A 22786-nucleotide genomic window follows, 5' to 3' on the forward strand; every position below is an offset into this window, starting at 1 on the left:
GTGGTCGTTTCATGATCATGGCCGGGAGATTCGGCCGCGAGCAGAGCGTGCAACCTCCAGGTCGGAACCCTGGGGTGAGTTTTGTGAGAGTTATGTATTCTGTACACCCATTCAAAACGTCATATCCGGGCGGAAGTTGTTCGCGTGGTAGCGATCCCTCTGAACAGCCGACTTAAGCAATGTTCGAATTCCTTTCCGGCCGGGGCCCACACTGCCCAACAGTAGGATTTGCCAAGTAATCTGACAGGCATTTTAGGCAGGACGGATCGTGCAATCCACGAAGTTGTTGTGTGTACGCAGCGAAGTGATTTTACATTCTGCATTGGTACGAATAACTGTTCAAAAACGCGGTTTGACACCATTTTTGGCGCGAGAATTCGAGCGTAGTAATGGCGTCTAAATCGAATGTCCGTGTCGCTGTCGCAGTGAGACCGTTAAGAGAGAGCGAACAGGAAAATGGCGACGAATGTGTGGTATGGACACAAGACGATGAAATTCGGGTGCTAAATCCAGATAGTGGCAAAGAGAAACTGTTTAAATTTGATCATACGGTGAGTTACAGATAGTCCAATTTCGTTTATTACATTTTGTCACAACCGTGTCACCTGCGTTCCTCGTACAAGTTGGATATTGGATGGTCGCCTCGTATGTTGATCGCTTGCTGTGAAAGCTACTGTTATCATTTTAAATAAAAGCTTTAGTTTTGGATTATTTTAGCTTGCTTTTCGAGCCATTAACCAGATTGGTAATTTTATCGACTAATTATTCAATGGTAATCTTGCCTTCTGTAGTTTTGTAATTCGCCGACAGAGCATACCGAACCACAGGAGAAGGTGAGATTAAAATTAATTTTTTTAAGCTTTTTGATATTAAATCTTGAGTTCCTTCAATGTAGACAATACAAAAACATCACGCTCAATCGGGGAAAGATTTAGCTTTCGTTGTATTTTCTCGGTTTTTATTGTGGTTTGGTTCTATAAATAAATTTATCGATCTCTTGAGCTATTTACCCTGGAGGGCAAACAGAATCAAACGGCTGTAAAAGTTGATCTTATCGTTGTCCAGTAATCCGTGAATGATTATTCGTCTGCGAACTAAAGTGGTTAATTCTTGAAGTAAATATATTTACTCTACGCTTCATTTTTCTTCATTTAAGTTTGCATGGTAATTAAGGTGCGACCGGAAAAGAGAGTTTTGCAACGAAATGAGAGATGTTTTCGGGCCGGATGAGGAAAGTTTTTTGTTTATCCTATTCCACAGATGAGGTGGGCAAGTTTTCGAACACTTTATCAACTCCACGAAATATTTTTATGTACGAGAAATCGCCAAAAACACGACGCTATTACTGCATTTACTGTTATCTTATTACTTTTTGACACGCCGAAGTGTTCGTGTCAAGTCTTCTCTAGCAGAATACACGTTCAGCCATCTTTTTTTTTTTATAACACAAACAAGAGTGTTTACCTTTTGTTTCAGAAGTTAATTATGAGTCCTCGACACCTTTCGAGAATATGCAAATTTGCATAGATATTGAGCGCTCTATTTGCCGAGACTCATTTTATGACAGCTTTTAATTGTACTATTCAGTTACTTCCTCTCTGTCAAAAGGGAGAAGTCAAGGCTGCAAAAACTCACACGTTGGCAATTGTAATTACATTGACACATTCAGTGATATTTTTTGATTCTCCAGCTATAGATGAAGACCACATAAAAAAAAATCCTTTTGTAACTATTGAAACACTTCCCACATCAGTGAAAATGTTTGCGCATCCCAACTAAAATTTCTACCCACGAGGAAATGAAAATCACTTGCAATTAATTTTTCTTCCAAATCATGCTCATTTGCATATAATTATGTGATGGATCTTCTACAATATGTAGTTTGCCATAGGCAATAGTGTGAATAATAAGCAATCAATTTGTGGGTCAATAGTTGGCCCATCACTGACTGAAACTCAACTGATGTTTAACCATTTGATTGCTGATGTTCCAAGTCAAGATGCCTGCCAACTGTCAACCGCTTTTATTCATCACAATCAGATAATGATCATCCAATTGTCAGCTGGCAGTTGGCGGACCATTGACAAATTTTCATTAAACTTTAAGCCTATTACTGAAAATCCAATTGACAAAGCTATACCTAGAGTACTCAGGAGTCAATCTAAAATGGGTCTGTAGGCTATTTATGATACACAAGGCTGCGTTGTGAGAAAAATTGAAGGGAGCCCAGTGCTCTGAAACTTTGAAATTCAGGGTGCCCAACATATGCTCTTTATGAAAAAACTAAGATTCCTGAGTTTCCCAGGAGCAAAAGTAAGGTTCCAGGGGCCAGTGGGTGCTGTTATAAGACCACAGCCCTGATACACCAGCATTTGTTGACCTTCAGTCTGCATGATTTGATGCATGAGTAACATTAGTTATAGACAAAAAATCTATTGCAGTATCAACATTTTTTTCTGGATTAGACATATTTTCTAAGTCTTGAGTCAGTCATAAATGATAATCAGAAGTCATAATAAACAGGTAATTGGGGGTCCTGAATGCTCTCTAATCTCCAGACAGATGAATTATTTTACACTGCAAACTGTGGATTTATCTTTGCTTTATTTTCATTTCATCTCTAGCTTTTCATTTGGTATTATCTTTCCTGAAGTATTCATGGATTCCTTTCATTTCTAATAGTAATCGCAGACAGTTGATTTGCCAACTGTACCACCTGGCGTTATTTGTCAGTTGTGGTTATTGTTGCATAATCTGTGTCAGAACTCCTCCTCTGGGTTTGCAATTTTTCCTACCATGACAAAAAAAAAAAAAAAAAAAAAAAAAAACTCAAATTCCAATTCATGTAAGAGAAAATGGACAAGGAGTTACTTTACAGCTTACAGCAAACTTGTTTCTGCCTTGGCTCATCCTTGAGATGACTCTTTGTCCACTGTTTTCTGGTTGGATTGCAGTTTTTTAGTGTTTTCTATAAAAGGAGGGAGAATGATGAAGCAAAAGAAAAACTCTTGAAGTAAGGACAAGAATCATAAATTAACATCAAAGATCAATCCCAACCAACAAGTAATGTCAGGTTTTGAAGTTCTGATCTCTTGAACCTTTAAGCCTAAAGAGTGGCCAGCATCTAATTTCTCCATACATTATCACTATTGAATAATAATAATAATAATAATAATAATAATAATAATAATAATAATACAGATTTATACAGTGCCTATCCAATGATAGATCTAGGCACTTAACAAAGTGAGAGGAAATATAAAATTAAAGTTAATGAAACAGTAAGGGACAAGAAGGTTTATTTTTAAGAAATTCTCCTTCGTAATGTAAGCTGAGAAATTTCAGAGATTTGATTGGTTGACAATATCACTATTTCAGTGTAATAGTGATTATTTGGCAGAATGGATGGTATAACAAGGTTACCATGACAGCGCGGTGAGGAAAGAAAGGAAAAGAAAAGGAAAGATATTTGAAATGTGACACCTGTATTTTTTTTTCAACCATAATGAAATAGAAGTCTCTTGTGCATTACTGAAAACTCTGGGCTTCTATACACTTAATGCAAATATGGCATCCAATTTGAATTGCCATTGTTCTGGACTGACTAGCCTCTCACACATGTAATAATCCTTTTGTGTTTCCACGTGAAGATGAGGCTAGTTGGTCCATGCAGAACAATGGCAATTCAAATTGGACGCCATATTTGCATTCGGTGTATTATGAACAAATAATAGCATAACCTGTTCGTGGTATTTTGAAATATCACTTGCAGTGTTATTGCCAAATACCAAGACAAGTTATACTATTGGTTAGAGCACCACATTGTGTTGTGCGGGAGGTTGAGAGTTCGAGCCCCGGCCAGACCGACACTCATGGTCTTAAAATAAGTGAGGAGAATTTGCTACTTTTCTATAATCAAAAAATGGATAGATATTCTAGTCTTTTTGGATAAGGATGATTAAACCGTAGGCCACGTCTCCTGCAGGGTTAGGGGTAGGAGATGTTAATTTCCCAGGCATGAGATTACTGTGTAGTGGATGTCCTCACCTGGGGTGGGATGGGTGGGAATTGGCCCTGAAAAGCCTCTATGGGGAGTGGTCAACTAACGTATGTATGTATGTATTACCTGTACCAATAGCAAAGGAAATGTAGAGAGAACAGCATGGAGAATAAGTATATACTGATGTAAGGGTTAAGGTAAAGAATCTGATCCCACCAACATGTCAGCCAATGTGTGGGCCGACACACCACCAACACGCTATCAGTGTGACACACTAGCAACACTACCAATGTGTCGGCCAACACACTGCTGACATGTTGGAAGCAAGATCAACCTCATGAGAAAATAAATTTAAATCTCATATCTGCACTATCCTGCTGAATCCCAAAGATGAAATAATGTGCTCAAAATGAAAGTGCAGACATGAACCTAATGCTAACACAAGTTTGTTGATATCTTAGATTTTGGAAGATGTTGGCGAGTTTCTTCTCTCATCCTGTTTTAATGGCTATAACACTTGTGTGTTCAGCTATGGAGCATGTGGTAGTGGTAAAAGTTTCATCATGTATGGCTCTGATAAAGTTCAAGGCCTTACTCCTTGGATTTGCCAAAGTCTCTTTAAGAAAGCTTCAGATTACAAAGATGACACATCATTCAGGGCGGAAGTAAGGTGTGTTCATAAAGAATTTCATTTATCTAGAAAGTAGTAATCCTGTAAATTATTATCCATCAAGGTTCATGAATTTGATGTGGTATGCAATGGTAAATTTCTTCATTTCAGGATTGGCAAGTTACCAGTCAGAAGTAAATCATTTCATTCATAACATTTTATCCAATTCTTTTACTGTTTATAGTTAGTGTCAAGACTTTTTAATAGAAAAACTATTCATCACAAAACCTTTCCTGTGCAGTTAATTAGCAAGGAGTACATGCATTTTGTACCAATTAAAAGTAAATGATACCTATGATAATGACTTTTATCCCTCTAACTCCGTGGGGGGCCAAGACAGAATTTCTCTGTACAATATCTAGTATGCAATATCAAGTAGACAATTGATGAGAACAAACAAAAATATCAATGAGGAGATAATAAGTTGATCTAATACCAAATTCTCCAAACTAAAATCCTAAGAATTGTATAGCAGACAGTAAGGAGAAGATCCTGGGAGTGGAAGGATTAAAACATGTTTCTACACACTTTTATGCTTCTGGTTTTGCTGGTAACTTACACTTGAACTATCGTTTCAGTTTTCTTGAAATACACAAAGAATTTGTGAAGGATTTGTTAGGGAGAAGAAGAAACTGGCAAGACTCCTTGAGAGGTATGCAAGGCCAACAAATTTACATCATGGGGTAAAAAGTGATTGCTCTATGAGAGACAAAATAAGGATACGATTTACAACAAGAAAAATACTTTTCCACTTCAGTGACCCTAGTGAAGTTGAATTTTCAAACCTGAAAAAAGGGGGAAGCTTAAAAAAAAGAGATTCATTACCCAAGTCAACATGACCTACCCTAGAGTTAAAAATTCACACTTATGAATATATAAAGATTAATTCTTTCTTATTCTCCATAGCGATGTTTTATTTCTAGTGATTTCTTACTTGTGTTTACTTGGAGTACCTGAAAAAGTCAGTTATTTCGAAATGTAAAAACACAATAAAAAATTGTCAAATGCTTGTGAAAAATATTTTGTGGCTGGTATGATGCTATTTTTCATTATGCATGAGAGTTGTCTTGAAAATTCCAAAGGGTATTAGATGAACTTCTCGGTAGCAAGGAAACCAAGGGTCATTCCAACCACAAATTATTCCACTACTCTTTAGATATTGTTTGATGTACTTTAGAACTGCACTTGCTTTTCCATTAAAGTCTCCACATTTGTTCATGCTTCATTTCTAACTTGCTTTTGCAGTGCGAGAACATCGTGAACTGGGAGTTTATGTGGACAAGTTGACTAAACACATAGTTACAGATGTTAATGAAGCACTGGGGTTGATTGATAAAGGAAAGAAAAATAGGTGAGGCAATATCCCGTAGCAATATTTTCTATTACATCATGTACTCAATGCGTTATTTCCTGAAATGTTGTGTTCTCATCAGTTGAGTGCTACAAAATTCCCAATGTAGTTTTACATTGAGCATTGTGCTAATACAATTCATCTTACAAGTATGTGTTAAGAAAAAAGGGCAATGAATTTATAATGGTGGCTTGATGTAGGTGTTGTAATATTAAAATCTGTTTTGACTCATATCAAACTTTTGAGTAATGTTATTTACAAATAATGATATTAGCTCTGTGGGAATGAAGTGGTCAATATCCCTAATTGCTGTAAGGATGGTTTTAATATCTTTAAATATGCGGTCAAGTTCACCTGAAGTCATGAAAATATTTGTAACCAATGAACTGTTTGTCATATCTAAAAGAAAAAGAGTACTTAGCATATCTGAATTTATTTGCTTTTACTGATTAATCAACCATGTGAATGACTATACTGTTGGTCTTAATTGAGATAGAGAGTGAATGAGGTTGCAAGATAAGCTAAAGGATGAACTTAAGGACTGATTAAAAGAACTTCATTGCAATACTTTCACTCATTGAGAGCGTCAAAGAAAATCAGCCTTCATACTGAATAAAACCTTTAAATTTCTGCCTTCAAAGGCAAAGAGGAAAGAGAGCAATAATAGTAAATCAAACAGTAATGTGAATGGCAAAGAGAAACCCAGTTTTTAAATGACAAATATACAGTTTTAAGTAATGTTCTGCTTCTAGAATTCTCAAGATAACCAGCTTGTGACACAATTCCTATGATATTTCATCATTTTTTGTTTTTGCTCTTTGTAGGTCAATATGTTCAAGGTCTTCCAACTCCTTTACCAGTAGTTCTCATACAATTTTCACCTTGAGGTTAACACAGGTAATTAATTTTATTTGTTGCCATGGGTAAGAACCATCACTCTTGGTCATATTACCATCATACACTCTAAGGGTTGAATATTGAACAGAAATTAGTTTCAATCATATTTGATGGATTTCCTTAGCTGTAAAATGGTAATTTTCTATCATTGCAAGGGCAAAAATATGAACCATGAACTGGATGACAATCAGATTAGATTTTATCCTGTTTGTTATCCAGAACCTGGGCTTTATGATCAGAAACTAGCTATTCTAGACTTGCATTCAATATGACTACAAGAATAAGGTCCAAGGTTTGTTTATTTTAGATTTATTGAGATCATGTTATAATACAATTTAGGCTCGTTTAGAAGATGGCTTGCCCTGTGAAATGGTCAGTGTGATTCAACTTGTTGACTTAGCTGGCAGTAAGAGCATACATGATGAGGTATGAACTTTACTCTTTTAAAATAGTGCTTTATATGATATGTTATGTAATAACTTAATTTCCATTTTTCCCACAAAGTTTGTTTGATTTCTTTATTGCGACTTTCCAAAAGTTCATTGTGAACATGAGTGAAACAGGCCTCATTTAACACACATACTTGAAATTATTTTTATGTCTACTGTAGATAAAAGCCAATCCTAAAAACAGGTCTGAAATAAGTAAATTATGATTGCAAGGTTTACCTAAAAATAGAAAAGAAAGAAAATTGACGTAAGTTGACTTGAAGATACTTGTGACCAAGTTTTCTTGGATTAGTGGGCTTATTGAATTTCTTGTGTCTTGAATGGAACCTCCACTTCACAGGTGTCAAACACTGACAGTTTTAGCCTTATCTAGTTGTAAAAAAGGCAATACTTAGGTTGTAAGATAGGTACAAAAAATATTAGAAAACATGTGCACTGGAAATTTTTAATGCTCACTAAGTATTGCATGGATCGATTAGAATTATGAATTTTTTCATTCACTGCATATTATTAACTGTCGTTGTTGGGATACTAATGTAATGCTTGTCAAACATCTTGATTCAGTATTGTTTGCTGAGCAATGTATTTTTCTTGTCTTTCACAGTGTGCTGATAACTGTTTTACTGCTGCTGATGCGGACAAGTCTCTGATGACGCTGGAAAGAGTCATATCATCATTGGCATGCCAAGACTCCGAGTCTTCTAACAGTGCTACCGTCCCATACAAGGATTCTGTGAGTACATGAGTTTGCATGAAGCAAGCCTCTGCACACAAAGAGGGCTGTGGTTAGGTTGACCCTTGCCAGCAAGCTGGGTTTCTTTTATTTTTGGAAAGTCCTCTTACAATACTTCTATCCATTCAGAAGTAAACATCACAAGAGCTAGTTAAAAAGGGTTAAATTTCCCCCCTGTTTCTGTAGCATGAAGCAACAAAGAAAATTTTCAACCCCTCTTGAAGAGGATGCTGGGCTTTTGGAGGTTGCCCCCCCTGACCGTTTTTTGGTACCCATGTATACTCCTGAGCGGTGGTGAAGGGCAGTGTGAGAGAACATTGTCTTGCTCAAGCCCACAGAACATGGTGACTCAGCCATGGCTTGAACAAGGGGCTTTCAATCCAGTATCCCAACAGCTAATCTCTCTGTCATCGCACCTGCCCAATCAGTAAACATAACCTCAAAAGTAGAGAAAGTGAACGTACGTATTCTATTAGGCCAAAACAAAGAGGTGGTATTCAAGTAAGTTAGTGTTCTTGTTGTGGCACAATACTGAATACTATTTATGGATTACCATCACCGTATGTTGAATTGAATCAAAATAAGTGAAAAGTGTTACATGAATGTAGCTGAAAATTTTCGTACCGACAGAAACACTGTTTCCAGCTTGGTAAATAATCTTAGCAGCCAGGCATTTCGCTCATACCCTACCTGTTATCAATACAACATTGATGTCTGTTTAAAAAAATTGATACTCGCTGTTACAGGCTCTGACATGGATTTTAAAAGACTGTTTTGGGGGAAATTGCCAGACTGTCATGCTAGCAGCGGTTTCTCCCGCAGCTTCGTCCCACAATGAGACTCTTAATACCTTGAGATTTGCCAACCAGGCCAAGAATATCATGAACGCACCAAAAGTGAACGAGGTGAGAGTTTCTTTTTGATTGACAGTCTGTACATTCACATAAATAATGTTTAAACAAAGAAAACACTTTCTTCCGGATTACCGCAGCGGTATTTACCTGTGAATAAAGGCTGATAGTTTCGAAAGAAACTGTTTGGGGCTGCGTCGGTGGGAGTAACGAAATAATTTGGATATATCAACAAAGTTGAAATGGTAAATTGGCCACCGTAACGATTGCAAAAGCTGACGTTTCGAGCGTTAGCCCTTCGTCGGAGCGAATAGAGGAATTGTGGGTTGTGTGTGTTTTTAAAGGCAGAAAATGGAGCTCCGTTATTGGTGGGAACATGGCAACGAGAAATGCCTAGGTTTTTACCAAGGCGGGATGTTGGGCGGAGGAGAACACAAGGGAAGTTTACCACGAGCCTAAGGGGAGCAATTCAGGAAGTTTTCTTGGAGAGAACTTCCCCCCTTCATTCATTCCGCCGAGCATGTAAATATTTGTTCGTCTGTATCAGAGTTAACTCTGAACCCATTACTTTAAAAACCCAGTAATTCATGTTATCTTTTGTTTTTTTTTTTTTCATTCGTCTTTTTTACCATTCTTCGACCTTTTCGTTAAACTTGTGATCTTTTTTTCATAAGTCACATCTCTTCCTCGCTTAATACTTTGAGTGGAACCGAAAAAGATAATATAAGAAAAGTTTTTAATTTCTGGAAATCAACCTCTTTCCCAGCTTGCATTGCTCTCTTTCAGTGCGCCCGAAGCGGCTCCAAGAACGAGGTTGTCTTAGGAGTTTTGTCAATCTCGTTTCCAGGTCTTCTCTCTTTCTTTTAGTCACACAGTTGTTGCTGACTAGCAGTTACACAGTTTGTTAGAATGCTGCATAATACAAAAAGAGGATTTTACAATTCTTAATACCTCCACCGGAAAATAGTTTCGGGTTTCGCCTCTTTTTCTGAAAATCTGTTCTTTTTTTCTTGATCAACGACATGAATGTTTTTTTTCCTTGTCAACGTGCTTGTATTTTTTCGTTGTTGTTGTTGTTGTTTTTTTTTTCCGGGTGATGTGGAGCACTGTAGGCAGGTGTCGTATGATCTAAAGGATCAGTCATTCTTTGACGCCTCAGGGGGGGATAGCCGGGGGATTTTGGGGATCACATGGTTTCCAGGGAGGAAAGAGTGGGATCAGTCGTACCTAACAGGGTATGAAAGGGACTATAGAAAATTGACTCTCAGTGAAGGGGGAGGGTCATTAGAATACTATTGAGCCTTATGGGGGAATCAGGTTAATTTTATCGTGACATAGCCAAAATCCCCCGACCTCCCCCCATATAATAAATAATGGCTGGTTTCCTAATGTTGCAACTGACTAAAGAATTACTGAATAACAATTAGCCGTTAGTAAAACGTTTTGTATTTTTTGTCGGGTTTAACGTGTAGTGGTATTCTGCCAAATCGGTATTTTGTAGCCTGAGTTCCTATTAGAACGTTTTGGTTGTTTGTGATTTCAGGATGCGAATGTGAAATTGATTAAAGAACTCCAGTTTGAAATACAGACTCTGAAGACAAGATTGAAGGTAGGTCGTCATCAAATTCACGCAGTGATAAATTGTTTCCAGATTCACTTTCAGTACAAGAGGGAATGTTTTCGTGATTGTATCTCTGTTTTTCTTAATTTGATAATGGCTTCGATTCAGAATGGTTTTTAACCTAAATGGAACTCTTTTCATAGCTTTATTCATGTGAATTTTTCAGCATAGTAAGGCAATCCTTCTGCAATAGAATATTTTCGATCAAAGGAAGATTTGCTAGTATTTGTATGGTAATAAGCCGCATCCGATTTCAAGGCGGTAATTATGTAGCGCTAAAAACGTGTTATTTTCATGAAAAATGAAATACTATTGTTGTTCAAGACCGAAATATTCAAAATTTTGACAATTTATTTTATGAAATTAATCAAACTTCACGCCCTCGCTGAGGACAACTTTGGTTCTATTGTAAAATGTACAAATCAAAAATTATTGTCTGAAGAGCGGTTTGAATCGGTTCGTTACGAGAGAACATGCTGTTACCAATGATGTTTCTTGACGGGTTCAATGTAATAGTTTCCTGTTGAGTTTCAACAGTTGAGGTCGAATGGAAGAAAGCTTTTTAGAGATTTTCGTTGATAATTCACGAACAATAGGTTACTGCGGAATCAAATTGACCCCACTCTTTCATGGAACCAGATAGGAAGGAACTGTTTTGAACAGGGCTGAACAAAAGAAGGAAAGAGTTATTTTTCATCCAGTCTAGCGGAGGCGTAACAACAGAAGCGCCATGAATTGCGCTTGCTGTATTTTTTCAAACTACGCCGGTTCTCGCAGCGTTCTTTTCAACTCTATCTGTTGGTGAAGTTTTTTTGTCCGTTTTTCGTTGACACGATTGATTTGGAGTGTTTTATACGAAAGAACATTTTGTAACCAGCTGCTTGCCAAGAGGGCAGGTGGTCTGTCGATAAGGCTTCGGCTTATTTTTTTCACCATCTCGACAAAAGCACCGCAACACGACATATTCACTGTCGCGAGTGTATTGCTTCGAAAAAGTTCGGAAACTCTTGAATCCCAAGCGAAACTATCGACCATGCGAGGTAGCGAGGCAAGAGGAAGGGTGAAATCTTTCGTTGCGAACTGCTTATATCGATTGTACACTCCGCAACCCGACAAGGTAAAGTGACTAATACACATCTTTCCTGTTGATTCTGTCGCAGTTCGGAAATTTCTTGCTCTTCCTTTTCAAAGACTTTCTCAATCTCTCTCTTTTTATTGTCGCAAAACGAATATAGGATTTTTATTGAATATTGTTTTGACCTGACTGCACAATTTAGTTTGTTTACCATTTCGCCCTATGCCGGTTCCACTTAAACTCAACTCTAGAGCAAGTAAATAATCTTTGGCGTGCGTGCTGTCGCAGACAATTACCTTCTATGGTATGTAGGTTTGTTTTCTCTTCTTTAATTGTCGGCTCTCGGACGTGTTGGCGGAGAAATTGAGACCCTAGGTTGGTCACGTGGTTAATTTGTGATATTGTCATTTTGAGCTAGCCTTAATTTCAAGACTTAGTTCAAATATATAAAGAAGGCGTTAGCGGTTGGACCCCTCATTAAGCCTTGTAGCAACGAAACCACATCGTTTGCCACCCGTTAATCAAAAGGAGCGAAATCGACCCCTTTGGTCAAATTTGGGCCAGAAGAATGAGGATTGTTCGTATTTTAGCCAGTGCAGTATTTCAGCAGGTACAACTGTAAAATACATTTTTTTCTCTCCTTTATTTCTGGTAGAGAACGAAAAAGTAATCTTCGCTCGCGAAGTGTGATATATTTTTCATGTTCAGGGAAATAACTGTTCTTATGGACCGAAATGTGGAATGTCTTTTTGCGTTTCAGAGTGGCACCGTACCTAGTTCTTTGGGAGTTGATAAGGCGGAGAAAAAACTGCAAGAAAATGAAGATCTCATGAAGCGACTAACAGGCATTTGGGAGGACAAGTGGAGCAAGACTCAAAAACTTATTGAGGTAACCATCACGTAGTCCGCGATGTGCTCTATTTCCACAAGTCGTGCTTCTGTACCAACATCGGTAGTTAACCATTTAGTCGCTCCTTAAATCGCTTTTTGCGTGCATTCATATTTTAAATGCTTTGAAAACCGGTTAATAGCGCGAGAGCGGGATGTCATTGGCAAACAGAGCAAGAGTTGTCGAGCACTTGAGGTTCATAATACGGAAAATATTACGAATTGAACGAATCAACTGGCAAAAAAAAAAAGAAGAAAAAAGAAATAAGAAGGTACTCCACATCACGTACGCAGAACTATTATCTTATCAAATAGGGCGTTTTTATTTTTTCTTCTTGTTTCTCAACCGAGCAGACATAATTTTTATTGGTGAATGTAGCGAGTGCCTCAGGCTGTGAATTTTTACATTTGCTTTTTTTTTAGCCATGAAGAGCTAATGGAAAAAATCTATGCTAAAAATAGTGATTTTTATTTAGAATTTGTGCTTTTCTCGGTGCAAGTATTTTCTAGAAGTATTCAGAACATTTTGTTGTTCAGAGTAAAAAGTTTGTTCAAATGGCGTTCTCGAAGTTAAGTTGCGTAATCGCGGTATAAAAGAAGGTCGAACTTGGTCTTTGACTATGAGTTATTAAACCCTCCTAAAAATTTTCAGTTTAATAACTAGAGACCGCGCTCTTATGGAACTTTCATGGACGTTGCTTTTAAGCGTTGGTTTGAATTGCTCTTTTGAGTCGTTGGATTAAAGACGAGTGCCGTCCTTCTGTTTAAAACTTAAAAATTCTCACTTTGCCTCCTGGGTTCAAATACATCATTATGTTTCCTGACACGTTAAACCGTAAAAAGGAAAAGCGACTGGTTTTGAAGGCCCCTGTTGGTTTAACCTACCATTTTTACCGCTAAGTAGCTTTTAGACTACACAACAACTTTTCACCCTAATGGCCTTTTATTGATATATTGGTTACCGTTTCTAAATATATTTTCCTTACCACATCGGAATATGTTTACTGTTTGGAATTCTTTAGCCGCCAATTTCGGGCGGTGTTTTGTACTTCTTTCAACCAAAAATCAATTTTTCTCCGGTTAGATCGGTACTAAACTCGAATTGGATCGCCAAGAAGTGTGTCAGATTTTTTCGGACGTGCAATTGTTCGTCATTAACAGATCGCAGATGTTCTCGTTATTACTTACAAGTACAAAACTCGCAAATACTCTTTTCCATAGCACGTAATGTAAATTCGAAAGCAGATAAAACAAAATATTCAAGTGTTGAGTTTTTTCTCGAATGACGATTACGGATTTGAAGCTTAGAAATATATTTTTAAGCTCGTGTTTGGCTTTTATTAAACAAGTTTAGAAAAGGTCCGAAATTACAAAAACAACACTTCTGAGTTCTTGATTTCATTATGAGTCATTAATCCAAGTGATAAGTTCCCTTGAGCCGTCTAATTTGCTTGCCAAATTTTCGCCTTCAAGACACTTCTCGCCTGGATTTTAATACAGTTTTGACTCAGTTTTATTTTTTTTATTAATTTGCGCGCCAAACATCTCGCGCTGTCTAAGTTGCCTACCGCTTTCATTTGAATAATTTTTCCATTCTCTAGATAGGATTTATCATATTACTTTATTTCTGATCTCTTTCCATTTCCCGCCATGTAAATACTTTACAATAGTATGACGCTTCTACTGATAGAAAGAGAAATCTTTATATTGCAAGATTAGTCAACTTTTTCACCTGCTTTGTCAGTTACGTTGAACCGAAAGCGCTAATATGGAATATGACTTTTTTACCTTTCACGTTGCAAATACCGTGGTAGATCTTCAGTTTTAAGACAGTTTCCAACATGGGAAAGAAAGACTCAGTCTTTGAAATGAAGGACTAAGTTTAATTTTTTTTTTTTTTTTTTTTTTTACCAAGCTTTAACATGCATTTTATGGCAAGATTAGATATTTTTACGTGGCTATGGATCCAGTTATGATTTATTGCCTGGGGGGAGGGGTGGGGGATTTTTTGGGGGGTGGTTACATGGCTTCAGGGGGAACGGAAGAAGATCCGTCGTTGCCAACTGAGTGTAAAGAGGGGAATATGGAAAATTGAGTGGGTTCTATCTAGTGAGCTATCAATAGATACCGGAATTTTAGCCGTCTTAATTTGTTATAGACAGCATGACCCTTCGGTCGATTTTTTGAAAGGGAAAACGAAACGATAATTAGCGATAGTGCTGTGTATGTAGTCACAAGGTGATGTGCACAGTAATGGCCTTTTATCGATAGACAGAGTTGCCTACTTAGCCAATGAGATTTGCCGACCCCTCAACAGGAGCCAGTGAGTTATGCTAATTATTGGGAGTGTTACTCTTTATTTCTGAGCATTTCTTTTCTAAATTTAATTTTATTTAAGAGAACGACTTTCTCTAAGCAAGAAATCAGTTATGTAAGAGATTATTTTCCATTCTTGTTTGGAAAGAACTGAACAACATTAAAAATCTCATTTCCAGTGTTTGCGTGTTTACATAAGATCGAATTGGAGATGAAGTTCGCACACGAATGAAATTAGTGACACATTTGATGTTCATAGCCCTATTGGCGTGCGGCGCCTTTTTACTACGATGAGCTTTTGACGCTAGTCACTGTAAACCTTACAGAGCAAACGTGCTTGGCCTTTCCTGTGTGCCCTGCAAACATTCCATGTTTCGGTAAACATCTATTGTTATCAATTAGAATGATTGTACAACGATCACCTTATTTGCTGGAAAATATACTCGACAAGATAAATCGAAATTCAAAAATTTATTGGATTGAGTGACAAAAACACTTCATAAAAAGAAATCGGCGTCACTTTTCCGTTAAGGAAATTAACTTTTGCGTATGTTTGACTATTTTTCGGAACAAACAATACTTCTCGCTGCACGCAATTTTCGTCAGGTGAAATTTTCGCTTATGGTTATTTCCAAGAATTTCCCATCTCGTCGTGATTTCATTTTTTCCAAGGGAATTTCTTAAGAAATTGTTTGTTTGCAATTGTTGGTCATTTTTTAAGTACACTTTTTCGGTGTTCGTGTACCAGATTCTCTAGAAATTTTAGGTGGCTTTTTCATCACATGTGAATGCGAAACTACTACTGAATTTGCGGTTGTCAGGTTGGAGATGAAATTTGAGCTCAAATTTTGTGGTAGCGCAGATGAGGTAAAATATTTTGCGACCAAGTATTGTCAATGATTTTTTTTCTCAGCACTTTTTTTTTTTAACATTGCTGGATACTTTACTACGTAAGAACGATTCGCACCCTAACTTCTTTTCAAGAGTCGGTGGTGGCTGTGTTCAAAGCGTGAATCCAGCATGCGACCCACTCGTGAACGACATGTCTGTAACTCTGGTTGTAGAGCGTACGACGGTAAGATCAGAAGGTCTGACAGTTCCAAATCTTCCAGGAAATCAGAATTCTCCTTAAGTCTGCAGTCGCCGCAAATGTTTCAATATCTTTCTGTAACTTCTCGTCCTTGTTGGTCTTGTTTGTGCATTCATCAACCTTTCATCTCTCTCTCTCGTGTAGGAGCGGGCCCTTGCTGTCACTGAGCTTGGCTCTGCACTGAAGTTTGAGACAGATGAACCTCACTTTGTGAGTCTTGGCGGAGGGCGGCTTAGTATTGGTGTGACACTCTGTCCAATCAAAAGAGGTAAGTAACTATGCATTTCATCTGCGTGTGTTCCAAACCATTCAGGAAGAGGAAAAAAGTGTGGATCATTTTTGCATGTAGAAGGAAAGAAGTATCGTTCCACTTGTAAGAGTTGGTAATTTATTTGATTTTTTGCCGTCATTTCTTCCACAGGAAAAACAGTTATCGGTGTTGCAACAGAGACATGCAAACCCGACATTCAACTAAGAGGAAAAGGAATAGAACCGTGAGTCTCAAACACGTCTTAATCGTGTTTTTGTAATTTCACGTTCGGATAATTTTGTCACAGCATTTTCTTGAGGAACTGAGCGGCTAACTTCTCAGTATCGTATGTATATTTAGAACGGGAATGATTAAAACGGCTGTCGGTAATTTAATTTTTTAATTAAAAAAAGACAACCACTGACCACCACAGGTGATTAGTGTAAAGCGCGGGAAAACCGACGCGTGTGGCCAAGTCTCGAATGAAGTTGGCTTCCCACTTGATTGGACGAGCTAGGTGACGCGAGTTGCTTTTCCACCAATCACCAATCAAATCAAAATAATCTAATTTTAGGATTATTCTTGCCATTGAATCGCCAAAAACAGAAGAATCATTGTTGTAACATGAGGTCGCTTTCATTGACAGAGAGCACTGCACAGTGGAATACAATGGGGATGCAGTGGTTCTTTATCCCAAAGGAAATCTGTGTTCGGTGGATGGTATTCCCATCTCAGAACCAACCAGACTACCACAAGGTAACAATTTTTGTTTCTATTTATGTCCCAGCTCTATGTTGTCAGGGTTGAAAATCAGGTAATAGATGGCAGAGCGTACAATAACTCTCTCTGTATCTAGGTATGCAGAACTGCCTGTCAGCAGAAATCTCGTGCCCAGTCCTCGTTCGTACGAGCACGGGTTTTTCCCACTCCTGGGAGCGAGGCTGTTTTTTCGCATGTATAAAAGTTAGTTTAATGGTTATGCTTGCCTCAATCCTAGAGGAGATTAATGTTTTGAACCTCTCGAAAAATCAATGCATTATTCCAAAGAGATAATGAAGATGTACAAATCCAACACTACTACAAGCTACTTCCTTGATGCAAAATCAAATTCTCGGAAATATTTACAGGCAAATGTTGAACAACTATAGTCAAACTAAGTGAAGCGTACCCCTCAGGATTGCATTAATGATTTGATTATTTGAATGTTGAACCCACTGATCGTTTCAGGAGCGCAATAATGAATTGAATATTTGAATATTTGAACATGGAACCCGCTAACCGTTTCAAGAATGCAATAATGGATTGATTATTTGAATATTGAACCCGATAGCCGTATTCGTGTAGAAAAGGCGCGGATCATTTTTTAAATCAGAAGTCCACTGCTGATTGGATTATGGAAAACGTGGTCATATCGGGTGTGGTCAGATAAAGGGGTTGCAAGCACAGAAGTGGCTAAGCTTTTGAGTCGATCAAGGCTTACTGCTAACGTAACTCTTAACAACAACTTTTCAAAATATTACTGGAAAAATGGAAAGAGTACAGTCTGCGCATAATTACCATTGAGGGCTAAAGAGATAGGGTAGCCTTACTCAGGTTATTAATAAATGATTTATTATAAGGTCAGGTACCACACACGCGCGCACACCACATAAAACACAAAATAAAAGTAGGTAAAAAATGGAAAAAGAAATAAAAGCTGGTAGAAAAAGAAAGACAATAGATGAAAGCTAAGTATGCTAGTATTGAACAACGGGAAACCAGAAAAAATATAGTTTTGTTAAAGGAAACATTTAACAGGACGATCGTTAGGACGAGGTTCTACTCTTGTAAATCACTAACAAGACAAAAGGAAATATCCCGAGGACTTAGAGAGAACTCGTTCTAAACAAGAAAAACCTGCTTGACGCGCTTGGAAACACGAGTGAGCAAGTTACAGTGGGTTTTTTCTGTTTTGCTTCTGATTGGTTGGATGGTAGGTGATTATGTAGCAATCACAGAGCGAAGTGAAACAGAACCCGCACAATAACGGATCACTTTCGATACTTATTTGAAAACTGCTTCATCAAGAATTCCTTTTCTTGACTCACTTAACTCGTTCTTTGTTGTGTTCAACGTGGCTCTTATCCGGGAACTTGCCGGTGACACAATTGGTTGCCCCCCGTCCCTACCCCTACCGGTAGCTTGAGCCGAGTGTTATTAAGTCACAAGACAGTCAAACGCACTTGTTATTTCTGCTCTCCTGCAAGTCAGCCAGAACACGGTAAGAACTTGAAACAGAACAGGGAGTTTCCGTGTCAACATGCTACTTTGTCTAACATCTTTAAACTCGCTTGGACAGTAAGTTTGTAATCCAAATTAATACTCCTCAGTTTGAATTACTGTTCTGCACGCGCCAATTTTTCATACCTTGGTAGTTTATTTGTTTAAATTTTAAAGCTATTTCCTTGCGCGCTTAATTTTATCGATCAGGAAAGAGTCGGGATAGGACGAGATTAGCATTTGTTATTGCTAGTTCCCTCGATGAGAAACGACGTCGTGACTTGAATTATCTTTAGAAACCGCAGTTATTGCATTCATGCGTTATTCTGATTTAAATAACTTTGCTCCTCTCTGTAAATTTTACTCTTCTGGACTTCATTTAATGTACTTTTGATAAATCGACTGAGAATTTCACCAGAGACTTCAGGGATTAGAAAATGAAACTTCTGCCTCCAAACAAACCACGTTTGACGTAATAAGTATTTATGCAGAAAGTTTTGTTACCCACTAAACACGATTTCCTTCTAAATTGCCGTCGAGCCATAGAAATCACCTGTTTAAAAGTTGATTTAAATGATTAAAATTTTAATTCACTCTTCGTCATTGAGGTCTCTGCTTGTAGCGGAAATGTTTAGTTTTCGTTTGTATCTTTGACATTTCCATTCATTTTGTCGTTTCGCACTTTGCAAGTCAATCATGTTTTTAGGTATTTTGTGTATTTTTTTACACTAACGTTCTAATGTAGTTTTGACTTGGATGCATCCATTCGTGGAACAACGTTCAGACATGATATTGTTGTATAAACCGTTCTTAGAGAACCACGGATGATAATGTGTGCCTATTTCCTCATTATTGCTTTATCCGGTCATTGTGTTACATATTCATATCGTTTTGCTATTTTTAAATCCAAACGGATGATATTTTCGTTGATATTAATAAATCGTTAGTTACTCGAAAATATAACATTTTTCATATTACTTACATACTAAATACACCTTTGAAACGTCCTTCAAATTGAACTTTCTGCGAAGTCAAAGTACAAGCCGTGAGCTTTTACGTTACTCTTGAAATCATTCATTTGTGTTATTTACTTTGTTTATTTCTTTTACTGGTAAACATTAAATTGTCTTCTTCGCATGATCTTAAGGAGTCGAAAGGTCATTCAGTCAAGATTGTCTGCAGAAGAGTCTTTGATTGTCCGTCTGGCATTGGTTTTTCTTCTTTTCTAATAATCGTAGTTTCGAATGTGTCGCTGAACATTGGTTTCATTATGCTAATGCTGTAGTGGCCATGAGTAAAACTTTCGCCTGTTGCGTGATCGTAATCATCTCCATAGCGTGCTCATATGTCACACGTGTCACGCTATCTAACACTCATTCATGACGTTGTGTTGTCTCACAGGTTGTATGATCTGCCTGGGAAAGTCTAATTACTTTCGGTTCAACCATCCCAGAGAAGCCAAGAGGATCAAGGAATCCAACCCTGGAAATCGATTCTCTATCGTTCCGGATCAGTATTTTCCTGGTAAGTACACCAAAGACGAGGATTGTCATCCCATAGCGATAAACTTGAACAAAGGGTTACTTTTTTTTTAAGTTCGCCGACCTTCCTAACCTTTCCCTTCTACTAAATATGGTCATCGATAGCATGCGCCGTGAAACGCCACGGGCTTTTTGCCATTAGAGCCTACTCACCGAAGTTTCTCTGATTTCGAAGCTCTCCTTCTGACGGAAACTTGCAAGAGGACTACTCTACTAATGCCCCCTGGTTTGTTCTTGTTTTGTAAAACCTCAAAAACTGTATCTAAACAGTTCCGTCACCGTTTTACGAAAAACTTACAGCTTCTGGAAGGTTCAATGAAGCTTCTACGGCAATGTAATGGTTTAGTGGTGAGAGCGCCAGATTTGACTCTCAATCCTGGCGTTTGTTGTAATTTCTCTTCCTTACTTCTGGCCCCGGTTGTTCGAAGGATGGATAACGCTATACAGTGGATAAATCTCTATCCGGTGGTAGCGCAGTACGTTTTGGTAACACTTATCCACTGGATAACGATTTATCCGTTGGATAGCCTTATCCGCTCCTTGAACAACCGGGTCAGTTTATCGCCAGGTTCTCGGTTTTGCCGTCCCTACCTACACCAAAACTTCAAATTTCAGTTCCTTCTTGTAAAATTTGTAGAAATTGGTGAAATGGTTTTTATTAACTTTTTTTAACCCGTATAAAAGATATCTCTGGAGCTCAACTCCAAGGCATTTTAAGAATTATAAGTATAGATGATAATGTCTCGTTAATCGTCATTTGCCTTTATTTCTGTTTAACCAGATGTGGAACTCGCCATTGAGCAGTACAAGAGAGACAAACAAGAGAGAGACAGACTCGAGAAGGAAAACGAACGTTTGCTGTCCCTGGAAAACGAGTACAAGGAGGCTGTGGAGCGAATCGAATTTGAAAAATCCCAACTTGAAGAAGAACGGCAAAAGCTTCAAGAAATGGAAGAGCAGCATAAGGAAGCTGTTGATAGCTTTGAAGACGAAATAGCTGTTCAAATTAAAGAACTAGAGAGACAGCGAGAAGAGCTACAGCATTTTGAGGAAGAGAAAGAAAAACTTGCCATGCTACAAGAAAAGTACGAAGAGAATGTAAAGAAGCAAGAGCTCGAACGGGAAAACAAGGAAAAGAAACGGCAGCAAGAGTACGAACGCTTGAAGACGATGAAAGCGAAGCTAGAAGGAGAAGAAGGAACCGAGAAGGAGAGAGTCGCTATTGAGGAATTGAGGCAACAACTTGCGCTTCAAGAGTTGAACAGTTTGGAAGAGGAGCTGCAAACGTACGAAAGACAGCAGCTTGATAGTGAACTGATAGAGGAAGAAAGGAAAAAACTTGACGAGATGAAGGAACGACAATCTGTGGTAATAAAACAGTTGGAAGAAGAACTGAATGCCCAAATCAAGATGTTGAAAGAAGAAAGAGAAAAGGAGAATTCCAGAATTGAACAGGAAAAGCAAAGAATTCAGATGTTGGAGAAACAGCAACAAGAAGCTATGAAACAGATTGAGCTCGAACGACAACGGCTTGACCAAGAACGTGAAGAAGAGAAGACGAGACTTAAACAGGAACGCGAGCGATTGGACAAATTAGAAGAAGAAAGAATGGAACTGTTAGAAAATGCAGCTCGAGAGCAGGAACAAGAGAAACAAATGATCGAATCTGAGAAAAAGCGACTCGTGGAGCTGGAAGAAAAGCATGCTCAGGCCATGAAGGAAATCGAAGACGCCATGATTTCCAAACAGGATAAAATGGAACGCGAACGGCAAATTGAGTTCGAGTTCTTCGAAACTGAACAACTTTTGTTGGAAGAGTTGGAGCAAAAGCAGCGCGAAGCCGCCGAGCAGCTTGAGCGAGAGAGAGAGATAATTCGACAGCAATTCGAAAAAGAAAGAGAAGAAGAAAGAAAACAGGTTGAAGGTGAACAAAGGCGCCTTCAAGAATTACAGTTGCAACAGCAGGAGACATTGCGACAAGCTGAAGAAGAAAGGCGACGGCTCCAAGCGGAACTTAAGAGTCAGCGAGAACAGATGCAGAAGGAAAAGTCACGGTTGGTGAACTTGGAGAAAGAGTACAAGAAGATCAGATGCAATGGCTCTGAAGCACCTCTGGTTCTTTCTGCGCTAAACATGCGAGATATATCGCAGCTTGGAAAAGGTTGCTCGCTTGAGGAGAGGAAACAACGCCTGGAGGAGGAGAAAAGACGGCTGATTGAGTTGAAGAAAGAAGCAGAAAACCTGCACGCCAAACAGCAAGAGAGCAGTGATAGTGGAAGCAGTGGAGACGAGAGAGCTAAAAACCAAACGGCCAAAAAGCTACAACGAGAAAAGGAACGAAGGGTTCAACTCGAGAGACAATTGGCTGAACTGCTGGAGAAAAACAACAAAACGGTTGTCGCAGACGATGGTCAGAAAGTGAAAGAGCTTGAAAAAGCTCTTGGAATGGAACGCTCGAGAAGACAGGAGATGGAAAGAATTCTATCGGAGAAACAAAAGCAGGAAGAACTCGAAAGGGTTACCGCAGCGGAGAGAGCCAGGAAAGAGATGATGACAGAGAAAGCTATTCAAGAGAGGCTTCCTGCTAAGGTAAAAACTGAAATAAAACTTCTTCTTTTAAACACCCCTTTTGGAGGGGTGTTGTTAAGCTAGAGTGTCTTAACAAGCCCGGTAGATGGAGTGGGGCAAACGGTGGATAACTGATTTAGATATTAGAACAGTTGCTTACATTCTTCATCAGGCCGGGGAGAAAGTGAAAAAATGAATTTTTTTGTAAACTCGATTTTCAGTTATCC

The 22786-nt window shown here is 38.3% G+C and overlaps 1 protein-coding gene across 1 annotated transcript in view; it reads left to right on the forward strand.

The window, feature by feature from the left end:
* The first annotated feature begins 183 nt into the window (after positions 1 to 183).
* LOC111330590 (uncharacterized) overlaps positions 184 to 22786 on the forward strand; it is a 25047-nt gene continuing 2444 nt past the window's right edge. Inside the window, exons 1-16 of the mRNA XM_022935467.2 lie at positions 184 to 551; positions 792 to 833; positions 4462 to 4670; positions 5249 to 5322; positions 5916 to 6021; positions 6846 to 6918; positions 7258 to 7344; positions 7972 to 8100; positions 8847 to 9005; positions 10495 to 10560; positions 12408 to 12536; positions 16086 to 16209; positions 16363 to 16435; positions 16838 to 16947; positions 19852 to 19974; positions 20773 to 22580. Coding sequence (XP_022791202.2) covers positions 390 to 551; positions 792 to 833; positions 4462 to 4670; positions 5249 to 5322; positions 5916 to 6021; positions 6846 to 6918; positions 7258 to 7344; positions 7972 to 8100; positions 8847 to 9005; positions 10495 to 10560; positions 12408 to 12536; positions 16086 to 16209; positions 16363 to 16435; positions 16838 to 16947; positions 19852 to 19974; positions 20773 to 22580 — 3474 coding nt within the window. The 5' untranslated portion in view covers positions 184 to 389. The remainder of the gene's footprint in view (positions 552 to 791; positions 834 to 4461; positions 4671 to 5248; positions 5323 to 5915; positions 6022 to 6845; positions 6919 to 7257; positions 7345 to 7971; positions 8101 to 8846; positions 9006 to 10494; positions 10561 to 12407; positions 12537 to 16085; positions 16210 to 16362; positions 16436 to 16837; positions 16948 to 19851; positions 19975 to 20772; positions 22581 to 22786) is intronic.

Source organism: Stylophora pistillata, chromosome 7 (assembly GCF_964205215.1).
Source record: "Stylophora pistillata chromosome 7, jaStyPist1.2, whole genome shotgun sequence".
Lineage (NCBI taxonomy): Eukaryota > Metazoa > Cnidaria > Anthozoa > Scleractinia > Pocilloporidae > Stylophora > Stylophora pistillata.